The sequence below is a fragment of the Pseudorca crassidens genome, chromosome 9 (assembly GCF_039906515.1).
Source record: "Pseudorca crassidens isolate mPseCra1 chromosome 9, mPseCra1.hap1, whole genome shotgun sequence".
Lineage (NCBI taxonomy): Eukaryota > Metazoa > Chordata > Mammalia > Artiodactyla > Delphinidae > Pseudorca > Pseudorca crassidens.
This window is the reverse complement of record NC_090304.1, coordinates 12,060,200-12,078,585: the sequence shown is the minus strand read 5'-3', so window position 1 is coordinate 12,078,585 and position 18,386 is coordinate 12,060,200. Positions and strand designations below refer to the sequence as shown.

The following is an 18,386-nucleotide window of genomic DNA, read 5'->3' as shown; positions in this document are numbered from 1 at the left end:
CCGCCCCCTTCCTCCAGGAGCCTCTTACCATTGGATTGCCTCGGGCCCTGCCTACCCTCTTCCGGTAACTACTTCCGGCGCCTTCTGAGAACTTTCCGGAAGTATTACCTACCTTTATTAAATTCTCCTCCTACCTCCGTTCGCCACAGTCATATTCAATAATATGACACATAGAAAAAGCGACAGCTAGGTTAGCCAATAAAGTAGCAAATCCCTTTCTCAGTTTTTACCTGCCGTAGAGGCCAATCAGATATCTAATTCCGGGTCCAGAGGTGGTGCATCCGACACTGGGCCCAATGGAAGCCTCAATGGTGGGAGAGGCGGGACCAGACCTACGGACGCCGAAGAGCGGTCGGCGCCCCAAGGGCCGGAAAGATGGCCGTCCTAGCACCTTTAATTGCTCTAGTGTATTCAGTGCCGCGACTTTCACGATGGCTGGCCCGACCTTACTACCTTCTGTCAGCCCTGCTCTCTGCTGCCTTTGTACTCGTGAGGAAGCTGCCTCCTGTCTGCCACAGTCTCCCTACGCAACGCGAAGACGGTAACCCGTGTGACTTTGACTGGGTGAGCGACCCCCGCCTTAGGACCCCGCGACCTTGACTGTCCCTGCCCCTGCCCCTGTGATTGCATCCGGGAGCCCCGAGGTTTACCTTTTTGAGAACATCTGAGGTTCCGAGCCTCTAGCGGACTTAACAGGCTTTTAGGAGTGTAGGGCGTGGATCGTCATCGAGCCTAAACCTCTTGTTTAGGATGGGAAAACATCCGGTTAGCCTGCACAACAGCCTAAGCCTTCTCCCTTTTGAGTCCAAGCTCCTTTCTGTCTCACAGTTCATAGTCGACAACAGACCTACCCAAACTAGGCAAGTACACTGTTTTCCAGAGCTGCTCATTATGTAAAGCCTTTTGAGGAACCAGTGAGTTAAACAAGGCAAGTAGTATACTTGTTTTATTGATGAAGAAATTGATCTAGGCGTGGTTAGGCGACTTGTCCAAGGTCACACAACTAGTGAGTGACTAGGGCTTGAAACCACTCTTCTGCCATGGTATAAGCACGCTCTGTCAGCCATTGCTTAATTCAGTTAACAATTACTGAGTGAGGACTGTTAATGCTACGCACTGTGCTGCATCCTGGGGATGTAAAAATGAATAAAATGGTTAGGGCTATTGAAATGGAATTGTAAAAAATACATTGCAGAGAAATCTATCTCAGACCTCTTGCAGTATTCCCTGAGCTGGAGTGGAGAGACCACTCAGAAAAATAAGTTGAAGCTCTCTGACCTCTGCTGTGTAGCCGCATCTGTGTTCTGGGAAAGGAGGATCACCTGAGTTTTTGTCCTTTTTTCAGCCCCAAAATGAGTCTTGACCTTTAACAGAGCCCACTTCCTTACTTTTATTCTCCATCCCTTGTTTACTTTTTCATACTTCCTCTGTCCTTTCCCAGTGTTATTAATTAGCTCAAATGTAGCCATGCTACTTCAAAAGATTCTATTTTTATCTATACCACTTTAACCAAAATGAGACTCAAACATATAAGTGGTTAGTAATAAAGATTTTAATAAAAGGAGGGACCTTTTATGCAATAAATTTCTCTGTATTCTCTTGTCTTAATTGTGTGCAAAATACTGTAAGGTTTTATATTTTCATATTACTCTGTTATGTTTTTTTGTTTTTAAACTATGTAGGGTTTATGGCCAGTGTTTGTTTTCCTGGAAAATCTGTGTTTTGCTGATTTACCTTGGTGATTTGGAAATTAGAATATAAGGTAAATAATGTTAGCAATAACAGGTAAACTTCAAAATTTCAGTGGCTTAACAGAATAAAAGTTTATTTCTATTTTGTTAAATAAAAAGAAAGAATCAAGTATTTTGCTTTTCCTCTACATACTGTCAGAGTAACCAAATAATTGATAAAGAAAAATTTGAGCTAATGCAGAAGGAGTGATAGCATTTAAAAGTCATGTAGCATTCTCGAATGCAATAATACATGTAGACAATGATCATGTAAAGCCATCAGATGAAAGGTTGCTATGTCCTCTGAAGTGATTCAGTAGGGAGTACCTAGTACCTCCTATGATGTATTTTTGGCAAAAGATTTGGATTTCATTGTATTCACATCTCTAGATTTCGTTACCATTTTACAAGAAATATGGGAAATAGAGGATCATCATCGTCAGAACGCATACCATGAGTATTGCCAGCAGCCAAATCCAAGAAAGTCAGACAGTTGACAGTGCAAATGACTCAAGGTCTTCAACAGATAAATAGCCTGGGATAGAAAGGAAGAACAGGTATCCTTTAGAGATTAAAGAAGACCAAAGAAACACATTGGCCAAATGCAATTTGTGGTTCTTGCTTGCTTGTTCCTGCTTTGAACAAACAACTGTACAAAGTTGTACAAAATCTAATACTTTGTTCTTTGAATTTGAATAAGGGCCAGGTATTAGATAACAATAAGTAATTATTGTTAATTTTGTTAGGTATGATAATGGTATTTTGGTTTGTTTTAAAAAAGAAGTTCTTGGGACTTACCTGGTGGCTCAGTGGTTAAGAATCCACGAGCCAGTGCAGGGGACACGGGTTCAAGCCCTGGTCCGGGAAGATCCCACATGCCGCGGAGCAGCTAAGCCCGTGCACCACAACTACTGAGCCCACACGCCACAACTGCTGAAGCCCGCATGCCACAACTACTGAAGCCTGCATGCCTAGAGCCTGTGCTCCACAACAAGGGAAGCCACTGCAATGAGAAGCCCACGCACCGCAACAGAGTGGCCCCCCACTTGCTGCAACTAAAGAAAGCGCGTGCGCAGCAATGAAGACCCAATGCAGCCAAAAATAAATAAATAAATGAATAAAAATTTTTTAAAAAAGTTCTTATCTGTAAGCAATACATACTGAAGTATTTACAGGTGAAATGATGTAGTTGGAATTTGCTTTAAGTTCCTCCAGCAAAAGAAATGGGTAGCATAGATGAAATAGAACCATATTGGCAAGATATTACTATTGAAGCTGAGTAATAGGGGTTTATTAAGGTATTGTAGGGGTCAGAAAAGAGTTTTCCCTTTACCCTTCTGAGGTCTTGCCTGAGACCCCCTAATAAAAGACAGATTAAAGACAAATACAAACAGAAGTTTATTAACATGTATAACTTGTATACAGGGGAGATACCCAGGGAAAAATCAGTAACTCAAAGAGGTGGCTTCCAGCTTATATGGCATCTTCAACAAAGAACAATAAGTTTGTGGAGAAATGACAGGATGAAGGAAAGAGTTTTAGGCTTGCAAGAGCAGAAAACTGTGGAAAGGTAAACTAATGGTAGGTAAAGGCTAGTTTGTTATGTAGATTCCTCTGGTGCTGTTTCCAGGTTGATAGGGTCTAAAGTTATCTCCCCTGATTAGTTTTGTCCTTGGTAGAGGTTGGAGGGACACCTTTGAGAATTTACGTCCTACCTTTCGACAGATAGGTAGAGGGCAGGGAGCTTTGCTTTATTCTACTTCTTCTGAATTGCCTTTAGACTCAAAATAATCCTTATGTCAAAGTGGCATATTTTGCTACCCTCAGTATCCTCTCTGCTTTTGTGTATTGTTTGAAATTTTCCTTAATGAAAAGCTTGAAAACAATGAATAAACAAGTGAACAACCAAGGGGGCTCAGGTTTATATAGTTATTCTGGAACCCTGTCTCATGCTGTCTTCAACTGATGGCTTTAAGATCATCCCAGCATCATCAAGCCAGCAGGTGAAGAAAGAAAGCTGGACTGCAAGGGCATACATACCCTTTCTTATTTTATTTATTTATTTTTTGGTACACGGGCCTCTCACTGTTGTGGCCTCTCCCGTCGCGGAGCACAGGCTCCGGAAGTGCAGGCTCAGCGGGCCGTGGCTCACGGGCCCAGCCGCTCCGCGGCATATGGGATCTTCCCGGATCGGGGCGCGAACCCGTGTCCCCGGCATCGGCAGGTGGACTCTCAACCACTGGGCCACCAGGGAAGCCCTACATACCCTTTCTTAACCACCTGGACACAGAAGAGGCACATCACTTCCATTCACATTCCATTTAGGAGTACTAGTCACACAGTTCTCCCTAGATCGAAGGAGGGAGTCTACCTGCAGTATGCCCAGGAGAAAAAGGAAATAAGGTTTGGAGTATACATGGCCAGTCTTTACCACAGACCCATTCTCTCTCTTTAGAGTATGTTCCTTTTAGTCCTAGCTCTGGTCTCCTGATTGGCCATACTTCCCTTTTTAAATTCATCTTTCCATAATTATAACTGCCAATTCTAATCCATCTTCATTCTTGAAAACTCTTCCTAATTTCTACTCGGATGTAATATTTAGTAAGGTCTGTCACATTCCCTACCCCCCACTTTACATGTTCATTTCTAAATCCAGTCAGTTGCTTTTTGTTGGAGATTGGGGCTAAAAACCTAAGTCCCTGACTGCTAGCTGTAAATCGCAGTTAATTGGTTCTGTCTGAAGTAAAGATTTGGATCCCTGTATTATAAACAGAAAGGTATGGAAAGCCTCAGACCCTCCCCGTATACTTTCTCTCACAAAGTCCTTGTTATTCTTCATTGCAGTCTTTACTCTTTGAAATTATGTCATGTTTATCGTCTGTCTCACTCATTCACATGGAGCTTACATTCTAGAAAGAGAAAGAACAGTAAGCCAAGGGTACTGAAAACGATCTTTGAGAGCTTTGAAAGGCCTCCTTCAGCTCTCAAATTATATTAAAGGTGCATGGATTATCACTATGAATATTAGGTGGAGAGGAGTGATTTAACTTAAATAAAAACAAATGGAAGAACCATATGTTGTATTAATGGAATATTACTGAGAAAGTTTACCTGGAAAAGTGTTATTTTACCAGGGTCACACTGAGTTGATTGTAATATCTACAGTTTTATACCATGTACTTTATATTAACTCTTTCATACTCATCTTATTTAATCCTCACAGCACCACTTTGAAATATTCAATCAAAGAAACCAAAGCTCAGAGGTTAAGTGCTTTGCTGAAGGGCACCAGCCAGTTTGTGGCAGGGATAGAACTGAAATCTAGATCTTCTGACTGGTGTTTTCCCCACTACACCTTAGCTGACTCCGGTTATTTCGCTATGGTTACCATTCCCAGTGTGGATCTCTGTTGGTTTTTATTACATATTTGGCTCCCTTGCTCACCCAAATCATTTCTGTTCATGGCATTCCTGTCACTCTGATTTCTGTTCCAGAGAGAAGTAGAGATCCTGATGTTCCTCAGTGCCATTGTAATGATGAAGAACCGCAGATCCAGTAAGTGTAGCCTGCTTCTCTGTCTCTCAAGATTAGGACTAGTGACCTCTGAGGTGCTTTCATCCGTGTTATGAGAGGGGCGTTATTTGGTGAACTTGTCCATCATTCCGTGCCAAGGCTGAATTTTATCTTGGACTTTTTTTTGTTTTTTTTTGCGGTACACGGGCCTCTCACCATTGTGGCCTCTCCCATTGCGGAGCACAGGCTCCGGATGCGCAGGCTCAGCGACCATGGCTCACGGGCCCAGCCGCTCCGCGGCATGTGGGATCTTCCCGGACCGGGGCACGAACCCATGTCCGCTGCATCGGCAGGTGGACTCAACCACTGCGCCACCAGGGAAGCCTGATCTTGGACTTTTATCCTCTTCCCCCTCTCCCATTTCAAAATACTCCAGGAACAGGGGCAAATAATAGGTCATAGGAGCGTGCAGCCCAGCCTGACCTGTGACATCTCTGTGTTTCAGTCACTGTGGAGCAACATATCGGCAACATCTTCATGTTTAGTAAAGTGGCCAATGCGATTCTTTTCTTCCGCCTGGATATTCGCGTGGGCCTGCTTTATCTCACGCTCTGCATAGGTAAGGAGACCGCAAGACTTGGTTGTGGGAACCAAATTCCATCCCCAAACCAGGTTCTCCATAACCTTCTGCCATATCTTATACCTAACTAATTATGTGTGAGCCTTAGATGATAAGAATCTACAGAGATTTTAAGAGGAAGGGAATGTGTCTGTGTATGTCCACAAAATGCACTCTTTGGTGCTTGAAATCTTTGAGTTGCTTTGAAAGTAAATCCGCTGCCCAAGGCCTTATATGTTTCCTGTGACGACTTTTTTCTGTGTTTAGTGTTCCTGATGACATGCAAACCCCCATTGTATATGGGCCCTGAGTACATCAAGTACTTCAATGATAAAACCATTGATGTGAGTACTCTTTCTCCCTCTGTTTCTTGGGTCCCTTGTGGGTGATTTTGTAGTTGTGCTCTCTACTCACTAGGAGGAACAGCGGTGCTTCAGAATGGAAGTCAAGGGCACTCGTTCACTGTGGGATCTAGAGGAGAGGTATAGGGAAGCCAGGATGAGGAATTAGGTGCTAAAGTCTGAAACTTTCCAGGAGCCTGTGTAATCCGGTTCACTGTTTGTTCTCTGTGTGTGACAGGAAGAGCTGGAGCAGGACAAGAGGGTCACTTGGATCGTGGAGTTCTTTGCCAATTGGTCTAATGACTGCCAGTCATTTGCTCCTATCTACGCTGATCTGTCCCTCAAGTGAGTAGGACAAAGGGAGGGATGACAGAAATTATACCTTCCCTTCCATTGTTTTTGGCCTTGATTTTTGCATATTGCAACCAAAGGCACTCCCACCCCCATCCCCAAATATCTGTACTTCTACTTCATTGATTCATTCTCTCTTCTTTCACCATGTTAAATAATCTACTTCTCAGGTACAACTGTACAGGGCTAAGTTTTGGGAAGGTGGACGTTGGACGCTACACTGATGTTAGTACACGGTATGTAAGGGCCTGGGCGGGGGATCATTCAGAGTGATATACACAGATGCATTTACAGAGCACCTTCTGGGCCCTGTAGGTACCAAGTGAGCATGTCACCCCTCACCAAGCAGCTCCCTACCCTGATCCTATTCCAAGGTGGAAAGGAGGTCATGCGGCGGCCACAGATTGACAAAAAAGGACGAGCTGTCTCTTGGACTTTCTCTGAGGTATATGAAAGAGTGGGCAAGTTTTGGAGGAGGGTGTGGAACAGTAGGTAAGTTTTAGAGCCTAACCTGGGTTTAATTCCTAGTTCTGCTACTTGCCCATAAGCTTTGAGAGTGTGGACTAGTTATTAGACCTCATTCATGAATTCACTTAGCAGATTTATACTGTTTCTACCATGTGCCAGACATGGTAGTACTGGGCAACAATTATTTGTTAAGATTTAGTCTCAATGGCTCTTGTACCTATAGTCTTTTTCCTTGGCAGTACATTGGAGATGGTAGCACTTGGCTCACAGGTTTTGTTTTGCAGGTTACATTAAATAATGTAACCATAATTCTTGGCATAGTGACCGGCACATAATACGTATATATCAGTTGACTTTTCCAGGTACCCAAAAAAGGACAGCTGGGTTAGAGTAGATTCCTGTCCTTTGCTTCCTCCTTTCCTAGACTGTGTCTAAATACAATTGACCCTTGAACAAATGGGTTAGAACTGTGTGGGTCCGCTTATGTGGACATTTTTCAATAGTAACTACAGGGCTTCCCTGGTGGCTCAGTGGTTAAGAATCCGCCTGCCAATGCAGGGGACACGGGTTTGAGCCCTGGTCCGGGAAGATCCCACATGCCGCAGAGCAACTAAGCCCATGCGCCACAACTACTGAGCCTGCGCTCTAGAGCCCGCGAGCCACAACTACTGAGCCCACGTGCTGCAACTACTGAAGCCTGCGCGCCTAGAGCCCATGCTCTGCAACAAGAGAAGCCACTGCAACGAAGAGTAGCCTCCGTTCACCACAACCAGAGAAAGCCCGTGCGCAGCAACAAAGACCCAATGCAGCCAAAATAAATAAATAAATTTATTAAAAAAAAAAAAAGTAACTACAGCACTACACGATCCATGAGGTTGGTTGAAGCCGCCACATGTGTGGAACCACGGATTCAGAGGAACTGTGGCTACGGAAGGCTGACTATAAGTTATAGGTGGATTTTTGACTGTAAGAAGAGTTGGCGCCCCTAACCCCACACCTTTGTTTAAGGGTCAACTGTACTTACTTCCCAGACATGACACCCCCTTCCAACCTGAACCCTGATGTGTGCACCTCTTTTGCGCAGGAGAATGTGATCCGAGAATTCAACTTGAATGAGCTATATCAACGGGCCAAGAAGCTGTCAAAGGCTGGAGATAATATCCCCGAGGAGCACCCTGTGGCCCCAGTGCCCACTGCAGTGCCAGATGAGGAGAGCAAGAAGGACAAATAGGATCCCTGCCTCCAGTACTTCATCTCCTGTCAATCCCAGGCACCTCTGAGGCCCTGCCCTTTCTGTAGCCACAAGCGTTGCCTGACGCCTTGGCCTTTTTTTTTTTCTTTCCCTGTTTGGCTCTGCCCAGGAGGGGCAGGATATTGCTTCTGATTTTTAAGAGGCATCCAGGGAAATGACAGGTATCCTCCAGGAAGGCCTCTACTGCTGTGGTCTGCTATTTGACTGGAAGGAGGGAAAGATCTTATATGGTGGAGGGGGAAATGCTTTCCTTCCAAGCTTGGGCCAGTGTGTCAACTGCTGTGTGCTGCCCACACGTCTCCATCACACGCTGGTTTCATTATTCCTCATAGTGGATATACACAGCCTGCTTAGATTAGATTAAACCCTAACATAACAGGCCAAGATGCAGAGTTAGTGCTAAGATTTTTCCCTCAAGACTCTTGCTTCTTTAAGCCCTTTTGGCTTGGTCTGTGGCCTATATTTAAAAAGTATAAGCCTGTCACTGGTCCCAAGGAGAAACCTTTAACCACAGAGTTTTCTCATTGAAGATAGTATTGAATTATCTCCCTATTTTATGGAGATTGGGAGGAAGGGGAATAGAAGTTTGAGACTTCCTTTGTGTGGTGGGCCCTGGAGGAGAAAGCCCCTGGGCAGGGTCTCACTCACCCTCCTACGTCCTCCCCACACCCAGTTGATGGTTTTCCATAATAAAGAGGCTGGGATTTACTTTTGATTGCGCCTTTGTGTGTTATTCACGTATTAGAAAAGCCGGGCAACTGCAGAGGAGTTGTCCATCTTAATTTCAAAGGGCATCCTGATCAGTTTCACCAAATGCTGTACATCGGTCCCCAGGATTGCGAAGAGCTGGCGAAGGTTTAGATTCCTTAACCCTAGAGTTAAGTTGTCTTGGTTTGGGATTGGTCCGCGGGTCCCCGGAAGGAGGTTTTGGGTAGGGATCGTGATGCACACCATTTAGCTGGTCGCGCGGTTACAGAAAAGCCTGTGTGAAGCCAGGCTCGTTGTCAGAGCTGCCCGCCCCCCGCCCCAAGCACTGGTGGTTCGGTCTGGAGCCTACCTCCCCCGTCTCTACGTGCGGAGTGGCTCTGCCCGAAGGCTCCGCCCCCAGGCCACGTGGGCGCCCACCGCCACGCTTTCTGCAGTTTAAGAGGTTTTGTTTGGAGAGCAGAGTGGGTTGCGGTTTGGATCTTGGAGCTTGGCTGGCCTCTCTTCGGTGGCCGCGTCTCCACCCTATTCCCGCCCCAGGTCGGCTCGGTTCCCAGCCGGGCTCCAGGCGCCATGGCTTCCCGCGGGAGGAAGCGGAAGGCCGAGGCGGCGCTGGCCGCAGCGGCCGAGAAGCGGGAGAAGCCGGCTAGCAGCCAGAAGGAAGTGGAGGAGGCGAGCGTCGTTATCGAGCATTGGTGAGGGGGTCTGGGGAGTAATGGGGGGCGGGCAAGGGCGCCGCAGACCAAGGGTCCCAGTCTCTGACCTCCCCCATCTCTCCTTAGCATGAGCTGACGCGTCTACGGGCGCAACGCCGCGGCCCTGAGCCAGGCGCTGCGCCTGGAGGCCCCGGAGCTTCCAGTGAAGGTGAACCCTACCAAGCCCCGGAGGGGCAGCTTCGAGGTGACACTGCTGCGACCCGACGGCAGCAGTGAGTGAGGGCCCGGGGCGGGGCGTTGGGGGGCATGGATCCGAGGCGAGGAAGCGCTGGTCTCAAACCGCCGCCACCTGATGATTTCGGGGACTTGCTGGTGGATTGCAAAGTAATTTCGCTTCACGTGGACTTTTCCCAGGTGCGGAGCTCTGGACTGGGATTAAGAAGGGGCCCCCACGTAAACTCAAGTTCCCTGAACCTCAAGAGGTGGTGAAGGAGCTGAAGAAGTACCTTTCGTAGGGAGGTTTGGGCAGAAGTCCTCACGCTGAGGTTTGAAATGGGAAATGGGGGAGAGTGGACTGATCTTGGTGTGGCTATTGGCGGAGCAGCACTTACTGTTAAACCCCTTATTTCACGCAGGACCTACATTTTCATAACTCTTTTCTGCTCTCAGGATTTCCTCTAGTGGGAATACCTCTTCCCCTTACTGGTGGGAAAAACTGAAGTCCGCAAAAAATGATTTCTATCCAGTGTGCCCTTTGCTAACTCCATGTTTCATTCCATTGTCTTTGAGCTAAGTCGTGGAATACCGATGGTAATGTAAATGATTACAAAAATGCAAATTGTGTCCTTAGAGGATGCAGTTAATTGTTGCCCTTGGGGTGTAGACCAGTTTTATATATTTGTTTAAAAAAACTCATTTTCCTGTAAATCCCACTTATTTATTGGGGATTCCCGTATTTATTGGTAAGGGTTATGATTCTCCCCTTTCCTGATCAAATCTTTGTGTAACTTCAGGTATGCCTACTCCTGTCCTCTTGTCTTTTTTGTTACTGGTGTGTTGTTTCTGTTACCACCCACGTAATAAGCCTGCATTGTAGTCCTCTCACTCCTGGTCACAGGATTTGACCTTGTCTTTATCCCTAGTGCTTCACAGAGTGCTTTGGCATGTTGTCAGGCACTTGATACGCTGAGGGAGATGTCGGGGGAGGATGCAGTCCTTGAGCTCTCCTGGGTTTGTGGGTTCAAGGGAGGAGGGCTGGCCATATGATTGCCTGGAGCCCTTCTCTAACTTTTTTCCCACTCTCATTTTCACAGCCTCTGTCCCTGGTGATGTTGGAGCATTTATGACGGGACATGGCCAAACTTCAGTCATGTGCCTGAAGCTGTGGTTTCTTCTCCAGAAACGGCGGTTCAGTTGTGAGGCAATCCTCTAGTAAGGCACTGAAAAGTTCTTGGATTGGTTTAATAAAAATTAAAGTATTTGAGTTTGATATAATCTATGAGTAATGAAGTAAAACTTAATCTTATGGTAAGGAATGCCCTAAGCCAGCCTTATGGGATTGGTCCCCCTTGTGTTTTTCATAACCTAAGGTCACCAATTAACCTGGAACTCCTGTGGTCCCTGTTAGAGCATGTGAAATACTTGTAAAAACTATGGGGAAAAACTAAATAATTTCTTTTTAAAAAAGCAGCTGTATCTTTTTCAACTCACTTCTCCGAAGAGATGATGGAAGTACATCTTCCTGGCCCCTGTGGAGGTTCTGGCTAGACTAACCATACTGGCAGTGACTAAGCCACGCACGTTAGGTACTAGACAATATCCTGTCACTCCCACCCACTTAGTGTTCCATCCCAGCATTGCTTCACACCTCCTTCTGGAACATTTTCTCTCCCACAGAACCCCCACCACAGAGGGCTGGTCTTTCTTAGCTCTTCCTGAGTTGCCTCTTGACCTGGGAGACCTGGCTTTGGCTGTTGGCTGTTACCTATGACCCACTTAGAGTTGTGACACACAGTTTATTGTTTCACTTGTCACTAACTGCAAAATAGATTATAAAGAGGTAAGATGGTTCAAGTTCATAATTTTCTACTCATGGAACGATTTTTGTCTGCCTCCAAAAGCCTGGGGAGGGAAGGAGAGCTGGGGGTATATCTGCCTCTTGTGCTAAGAGGACAGGGCGTGTGCCAGCCCGCCCGTGTACCTTCTGTTAGCCAACATTTCCCACCCTCCCAGTCCCTCTAACCTGCCCTCCCCACTCCGTTATGTTAGTATGTCCACCTCTGTTTCTGACTCTGAGGAAGGGTCGGGCCATACGGAGGGAATACTTATGGGCACAATCCCCTCTGACACCGAGTCCACCACATCAATCTCTCCCCCTTCAGGGCTAGCAGGAAGTGGATCCAACAACTCAGAGCTGCTAAATCCCTCCTTGCCTGCCTCTGGAGCAGGGTATAATACTTCATCCGGGGTTAGGGGCACTCCCAGCCCAGTCTCCACCCAGTCTGAACAGGGAGGCAAGAGGGCCCCGTAGGACCTTTGGGGAGGGTCAAGGGAGTTGATGTGGAAAAGTTTGTCTCTCTGACCATCCAGTGGCTGGGAGCTGGGAATTTCCAGGTCTGGAGTCCAAGAGCCTCCCATTGAAAGCACCTCCCCTTCACTCACCTCAGAGGCCATGACAAGGGGGCTAAAAGGCTCAGTTGGCCCTTTGTTCTCACCAGCAGGTTCCTTTTCCAATCCTGTGATTTCCCTGGGCCAGAGCTCCACGTCTGGCAAACACCATTCTTCCCCTTCAATCCAGTTCTTTCCTGTTTCTGTCAGGTGATAACTAGGGGTCCTGCAGCCCTCAGCCCGGGGACTCTCCAGAGACCCTATGGGTGGCTCGATGTCTGAGCCACAGAGCATGAAGTCCAGGATTTCCTCCAGCTCACTGGTGGCAGCAGCACTGGTGATTCGGTACTCCTCAGCCTCGCACGGCTGCCCGAGCAGGGCTGTGTCAAATGCATAGGGCTCTCTGCAGTCAATATCCAGTCCCGGTTCCTGCCCTGTCAGCTCTGGACTGGACCCAAACCCGGACTTCACCACTGGGTTGTCCGGGGAGTGGCTAGCAGAGAGCAGGATGTCTTGTAGCCTAGAGTGCATGGGGGAGTCGTCACACAGCTCTATTCTAGCAGACGTCACTTCCTGCTCGTTACCTGAGGACGGCCGAGTCCCTGGAGGCTCTTCTGAGTCTTCAGGTTCTGGGATCTGAGGGCTATCTGGAGAGTTTTTGAGGGGAGGCTCTTGAACTACCTCCCAGCAGGTCCCGTTGACGATCTTGCGAAGCTTCACTCTGCCGACCTGCCCCTCTGCGGGGTCTGAGTTAGGTGCCCTGACCTCAGGGCTCTGCTTCCTGTTCCCACCCGACTTTCCAAGGCCAGACTGGCTTGGGGTGCTCTGTAGAGGACTAGTTCGCCCTGTTTTCTGCTTGTCCTCTGGTGCTTCTTTCTTTATACTCTTCTGCCGCCAGAGACGCCGGCCAGGGGCTGGGGGTACTGAGCTGGGTCCACTTAAAAGGCCGGCAGGCTTGGACGTACAGACATCAGGAGACAGCTTTGAGCGGCTCAGCCTGATCTTCCTGGGCAACAGTCGCTCGTCCACAGAGGGGTACAAGCTGGGTGGGGAAAGTGCTGTAGGACCAAGGGCAGGGTAACTTTTGTACTCTTTAGGTCCCTGACTGTGGCTTGATGGTGAAGAGTCTTTTTCTTGTGGAGTTGGGCAGGCTCTGGCCTTCCTCTTGAGCAGAAGCGTGCCCGACAGGTTCTCTGTGTTCTGTCGGTTGTTCTCCTGGGGCCCCTCCTCCTTCCCCGAGGACTTCAATCTCACTGCCCCAAGAGGACAGGGAGTCTGGGTAACAGGCAGTGGAGTTCGCGGGCGGCAGATGGATGCCACCACCCTGGCAGAGATGGGAGCAGCACTTGGAGGTTGTAGGCACTCCCTGTTCAGTCTTCGACCCTGAGGGGCCTTCACCAACTTCCCACCCTCTAGATGGAGGGATTCTAGCTCAGATACACGGAGCTGCCGGGCAGCAGAAAGCACATCCTGGGCTTCTTCTCGAGATACTTCCATCTCTGAGGTATACAGGAAGTCCACCAGCTTCCTAAGTGTCCTGATCTTCAGGCCCCCCAGCTCGAGCACCACCTTCCGACCCTGAGCTGGCCTCTCCCGCTCCAGGCGCTCTGTGAAGAAGGGGCTGCAGGCCGAAAGGATGCAGCAATGGGCTGGGACTGCCTCACCTGGAGGGAAACCCAAACACTTTTTATCTGTCTCATGCCGACTGGCATGTTCACGGGTTAAGCACAGACATTACTACCTAAATGTGCTGCCTCTTCTCTCAGTTTCCCTCCACATTAGCTGAAGGATAAATTTAGTTCTTCTACCTGCCTGGAACATTCTGCCATTACCTAGTTAACTCAGTTTTTACCTATTTTAGGCTTTCAGAAAGCCTTCCCCCGCCCTACCCCGTCTGGGTTAGGTGCTCTGCAGCTATCACAGCATTCAGCTATCTGCGCTGTAAGTGTCCATCTCCTTCACTAAACTGTAAGCTCTGTGAGGACAGAGACCGTGTCTGTCTTGCTCACTGAAGTATATAGCCAGTGCTTGACACTAAGTAGGGGATCAAATACTTGCTGAGTAAATGTTTTTGACTCACACAAGAGTTTAAAACTTTCTGTAGAAGCTGCTTGTGGTCTAACAGATCATGAGCTCTGGATATGGACGATCAGGGCTCAGTTCTCTCCTGAGCTCTCTTCGCTGCCTGGTATCCACTGTCCTGAACAACCTTCTCATTTTATGGGCATTTCATGGGCAATTTCCATCTCTCCAATGGCTTCAGTTACCAAAGGCTTGCTGATGACTCCCAGATTCTACATCTGCCCCCGTATCTTTTCTGAGATGTTAAGTATGCCGTAGCCTGCATGACTACATGGAGGTCCCACAAGTACCTCCAATGCAACCTTTCTAGAAAGTGAACTCATCATTCCCCACACTCCAAAACTTCCCAATTTTTGCTTCAAAATAAGATAGCACATTCATCCAATTGCCCAGGCCTGAAAACCATAAGTCATATTTGATTCTTTTCTCTTACCCACTGCATCTAGTCAAATATTAAGTTTTTTAAAAAAGCTAATACTTCTTGAGTCCTTATTATGTGCCAGGCGTCTAAGGATTTTATCAGCATTAATTCAATCTTCACTGCAACCTTGTGGGGTAGCTGTCATTACAGATGAGTAAACTGGCATAGTGAAGTAACATGCCCACAATTACAGTTAAGGAGCAGGGACAAGATTTGAACCCAGGGCTACAGTCTATGCTCTTAACTGCAGCAAGTATTGTAAATTCTCTTGAATAGCTCATAAACTATATATTTCTTTCTATTCTCAGTGCCTTAGTTCAGGCCACCATTCCCTCTCTCCTGGATTCCAAAATAGCCTCCTATCTGGGCTCAATAACAATCTAATAATTCTTCTCATTGCAGCCCCAGTGCTGTTTCTAAAGCAGTTAGGACCTTCTTGAAACCTTTAAATACATTTCTCAGTGTGCTGAGGATAAGACCAACTTCCTTGGTATAACACTTCAGACCTGCTGATCTCTCTAGCCACACCTCTGATCAATACACTCATAGTCTGTGCTCTAGCCATAATGAACCACTCGCAAATCCCTGGTCACATGTGTACATCTCTGTACATGCTGTTTTCTCTGCCTGGGAAAATCTTACCCATTTCCTCCTACTTCTATGTGTCCTTCACAACTCACCTATGGGGTTATTTATTTATTTATTTTTAACAGTTGATTTTTTTTTTTTAATTTATTTTTTGGCTGCATTGGGTCTTCGTTGCTGCGCGTGGGCTTTTCTCTAGTTGTGGTGAGCCGGGGCTACTCTTCGTTGCGGTGTGCGGGCTTCTCATTGCGGTGGCTTCCCTTGTGAAGCATGGGCTCTAGGTGTACGGGCTTCAGTAGTTGTGGCACGCAGGCTCAGCAGTTGTGGCTTGCGGGCTCTAGAGCACAGGCTCAGTAGTTGTGGTGCACGGGCTTAGTTGCTCCGTGGCATGTGGGATCTTCCCGGACCAGGGCTCGAACCCGTGTCCCCTATATTGGCAGGCAGATTCTTAACCACTGCGCCACCGGGGAAGTCCCCTATGGGGTTATTTCCTCCAAGAAATTGTCCCTAACACCCATCCCCCAACCTACTCAAGTCTGTGAAGGATGCTCCTCTTTTGTGCTCCTGTATCAGCTTATACTCACCCCAGTGTTATTATACTGCCCAGTTATCTGGAGGCACTGGTTATTTGAACGTCTCCCCTTTACATGGTTTCCTTACGAGGATGGACTTATCTTCATATATACTATATGCCATGCTAGTAAAGTACATTAGCATACACCGGGCAGTTGATACTTTTTATGTTTATTTTGAATTAACGAATGCATCCCAACTCTGCACTTCCTAAGAGAACCAACAGACAAGTCACTTAACTCTCTAGGCCTCAATTCACTCATCTGTACTGCTGGAACCATGTAACATTCCACATCTCACAAGGCTGTTGTAAGAATCAAATGAGACACTAAACTGTGCTATATGTGCTCTGCAAACTAGAGTGTTACACAGTGTTGGCTGTCATAATCCTTTTTGATAAATGAAGAAAGTGAACTGGAAAGAGGTGAAGTTACTTGCTCATTTGTTACTGTTAGTAACAAAACTAGGACTTAAACTCGGACTTCTAGTCTTAGGCCTTTTACACTATACCAGGCTCTACCCCAAGCTGATTTAACATTTCAAGTGTAAAGGGAAGGGGTGGAAATAAGCTATATGTTTTTAGGTTTAACAACAAAACAATAAAAGCCATCAATTTGAAGACAAGAAAAAAGGAAAATATGTAATAGTATCATTTAAGTAAGTATCTAATACTTACATTGTGCTTAGTACATTAAAAGTACTGTTCTAAGTGCTTTACGTATGTTAACTCAACGTTCACAACCATCCCACTACGGTGTATCCATGTTTTACCGAATTTCTGTGCTTACAGAACTTTATAATTAGTTTCATTTTTTAAGAGAAGGGGCATAATCTCACTTTCACTCATTGAAAAATGTACCTGTCCTAGAAACAGCTCTTTACCAAATAGCTTACAGCACTCAAAGGCAATAATTACACACTTTCCTGGTTTTGTCCTTCACTGCTTGGCCCTGAAGTCATTTTATCTTAGTCTATGGTGAGTTTTCAATTGAGTCCCTACTAGTCTCTTACCTTCTGCCTGCAGAAGGACATCACAGAACACACCACTCTGTTGCTGGTGATGAAGCTGCAGAAAAGCTAGCCGGAGGAACCGGGGATTCCTGTATAGGATTTTGGGACTGGCAGGAGAGGACATGTTGGTCTCTTAAAAAACCTAGGTTTTCATTGATCAGATTCCTGTGGGTGAAATAATACCTTTCAGAAGCACAATTATACCTAATTTTTTTTTTTTTTGTCTTTGAAATGACAGGGAAATTTTGAAAGTGGGAGACAAAAGCATGAGTTGAGGAACCATAAGCCCAGGAATTGTGCCAAGGGTATCTTAAGAAAGAACATCCTAGTGGTTACAGGTGGGAGCTCAGAAACAGCCTAGATTTGAATCACAGCTCTGTTATTTATTAGCTTAGCTGTATAATTTCAGGCAAATGACCTAACTTCTCTGAGTCTTACTTTTCTCATCTAGGAAATGGGAATTATAACAGTCTTGTACTTACCTCGTAAGGCTGTTTTAGAGATTTAATGAGTCAATTTTACCAAATTGCTTAGTACTGTGAGTGTCTGGCGTGAAACTAGCACTCCAAAAATGGAGTTGTTGTTATCCTTAAACCTTCCTCATTCACATTGCCAGAAACTCAACTCCTATGGTGCTCACTACTCATATTCTTCCTGAGCACCACATTTCTGAGTTTCATGGGTATATAGTTCCCCAATTTAACACATTTTAACAAAACACTATAGAGTATTAAATGACCTCTAGGAAGTCGTACACACCTTCTTTTCTCTGAGCTCACTCTACCACACTAACCAGCAGAGGGTGCACAGTAAAGAAAAGAAGCTGCTGGACTTGGTGGGAAGGTCTCTCACAGCAGTAAGAATATTGCCACCGTGGGTTCAGATGTTCTTGACCGAAGTGAGCCTGATTCCACCTGGAAATGGGCAAAGAATCTGGCCTTTAGGTTTGTCAATCTGGTCAGTTCTCTGGCTAACAATAAAGGAAGGATAATTAAGCGTTCTACCCCTCCCAACACAAGCTGGGTATTCTGACTTCAGGCTCACTACGTCTCCAGCTTTTTGCACTGAGATCCCCACACTCACTGCACAGCTGGTGCTCCTTCCCGGGCACGCAGTTTTCTGTCAGGTGGCACAGAAGCTCCAAACAGTTCACGTCAAACTATCAGGAAAGAAAAGAGTGGAAAGGTAAATTAAGAAACTGTAGGCTCAGTTCCATCCCAGCCAGATAGATGGGGATATGGAGGATGGCAGCTGTTGCAAGGGCCCAGAGGTAGGCCCTGGGGAAGCTTCCCAATCCACCAGCACTGGGCCTTGTCTCCAGACCCAACCTGGAAGAGCTCTGCGGCAGGAGATGCTCCTGCTGTCCTCTCCGTGCTTGGGTCCTCGGTCCGGCCTGCCTTGCTTCCTCCCAAGGTCCAGGCTCGCGCGGGACGGGGCTGGGGGTGGGGGTGGGGTTTAGCAAAGCTGCACAA

General features: G+C 46.7%; 3 protein-coding genes across 5 annotated transcripts; 2 read left to right on the top strand and 1 right to left on the bottom strand.

Annotated features, from left to right (window-relative positions):
- The first annotated feature begins 271 nt into the window (after nucleotides 1-271).
- On the top strand, nucleotides 272-8,989 carry TMX2 (thioredoxin related transmembrane protein 2). 3 transcript variants are annotated; one of them, XM_067748943.1, is made up of 9 exons: nucleotides 529-564; nucleotides 1,683-1,762; nucleotides 5,225-5,285; nucleotides 5,749-5,862; nucleotides 6,130-6,206; nucleotides 6,442-6,548; nucleotides 6,725-6,790; nucleotides 6,870-6,999; nucleotides 8,107-8,989. In XM_067748943.1, exons 3-9 carry the CDS (start codon nucleotides 5,243-5,245, stop codon nucleotides 8,251-8,253), a joined length of 684 nt encoding a protein of 227 aa, XP_067605044.1. In that variant the 5' UTR covers nucleotides 529-564; nucleotides 1,683-1,762; nucleotides 5,225-5,242; the 3' UTR covers nucleotides 8,254-8,989. The 3 variants fall into 3 exon arrangements, with proteins under 3 accessions (XP_067605046.1, XP_067605043.1, XP_067605044.1); XM_067748942.1 differs by lacking the exon at nucleotides 1,683-1,762 and having other exon boundaries at nucleotides 288-564; XM_067748945.1 differs by lacking the exons at nucleotides 1,683-1,762; nucleotides 8,107-8,989 and having other exon boundaries at nucleotides 272-564; nucleotides 6,725-6,779; nucleotides 6,870-6,994.
- A 375-nt stretch (nucleotides 8,990-9,364) lies between these two features.
- Nucleotides 9,365-11,129, top strand: SELENOH (selenoprotein H). Its single transcript, XM_067748947.1, has 4 exons — nucleotides 9,365-9,674; nucleotides 9,762-9,907; nucleotides 10,050-10,180; nucleotides 10,949-11,129. The coding sequence occupies exons 1-3, from the start codon at nucleotides 9,553-9,555 to the stop codon at nucleotides 10,148-10,150; spliced, it is 369 nt and encodes a 122-aa protein (XP_067605048.1). The 5' UTR covers nucleotides 9,365-9,552; the 3' UTR covers nucleotides 10,151-10,180; nucleotides 10,949-11,129.
- A 136-nt stretch (nucleotides 11,130-11,265) lies between these two features.
- Nucleotides 11,266-17,822, bottom strand: BTBD18 (BTB domain containing 18). Its single transcript, XM_067748941.1, has 3 exons — nucleotides 17,674-17,822; nucleotides 16,915-17,079; nucleotides 11,266-13,906 (listed from the first exon to the last, which is right to left on the bottom strand). Exons 2-3 carry the CDS (start codon nucleotides 17,036-17,038, stop codon nucleotides 11,895-11,897), a joined length of 2,136 nt encoding a protein of 711 aa, XP_067605042.1. The 5' UTR covers nucleotides 17,039-17,079; nucleotides 17,674-17,822; the 3' UTR covers nucleotides 11,266-11,894.
- Nucleotides 17,823-18,386: the final 564 nt, after the last annotated feature.

What these genes read in the sequence shown, in the direction of transcription:
- TMX2 (XM_067748942.1), top strand. Translation starts at nt 376, where the DNA reads ATGGCCGTCCTAGCACCTTTAATTGCTCTAGTGTATTCAGTGCCGCGA. An exon ending in GATGAAGAACCGCAGATCCA is followed by an intron (nt 5,286 to 5,748) that starts GTAAGTGTAGCC and finishes TCTGTGTTTCAG; the next exon opens with TCACTGTGGAGCAACATATC. An exon ending in TCAATGATAAAACCATTGAT is followed by an intron (nt 6,207 to 6,441) that starts GTGAGTACTCTT and finishes TGTGTGTGACAG; the next exon opens with GAAGAGCTGGAGCAGGACAA.
- BTBD18 (XM_067748941.1), bottom strand. Translation starts at nt 17,038, where the DNA reads ATGTCCTCTCCTGCCAGTCCCAAAATCCTATACAGGAATCCCCGGTTC. An exon ending in TGTCCTTCTGCAGGCAGAAG is followed by an intron (nt 13,907 to 16,914) that starts GTAAGAGACTAG and finishes GTTTCCCTCCAG; the next exon opens with GTGAGGCAGTCCCAGCCCAT.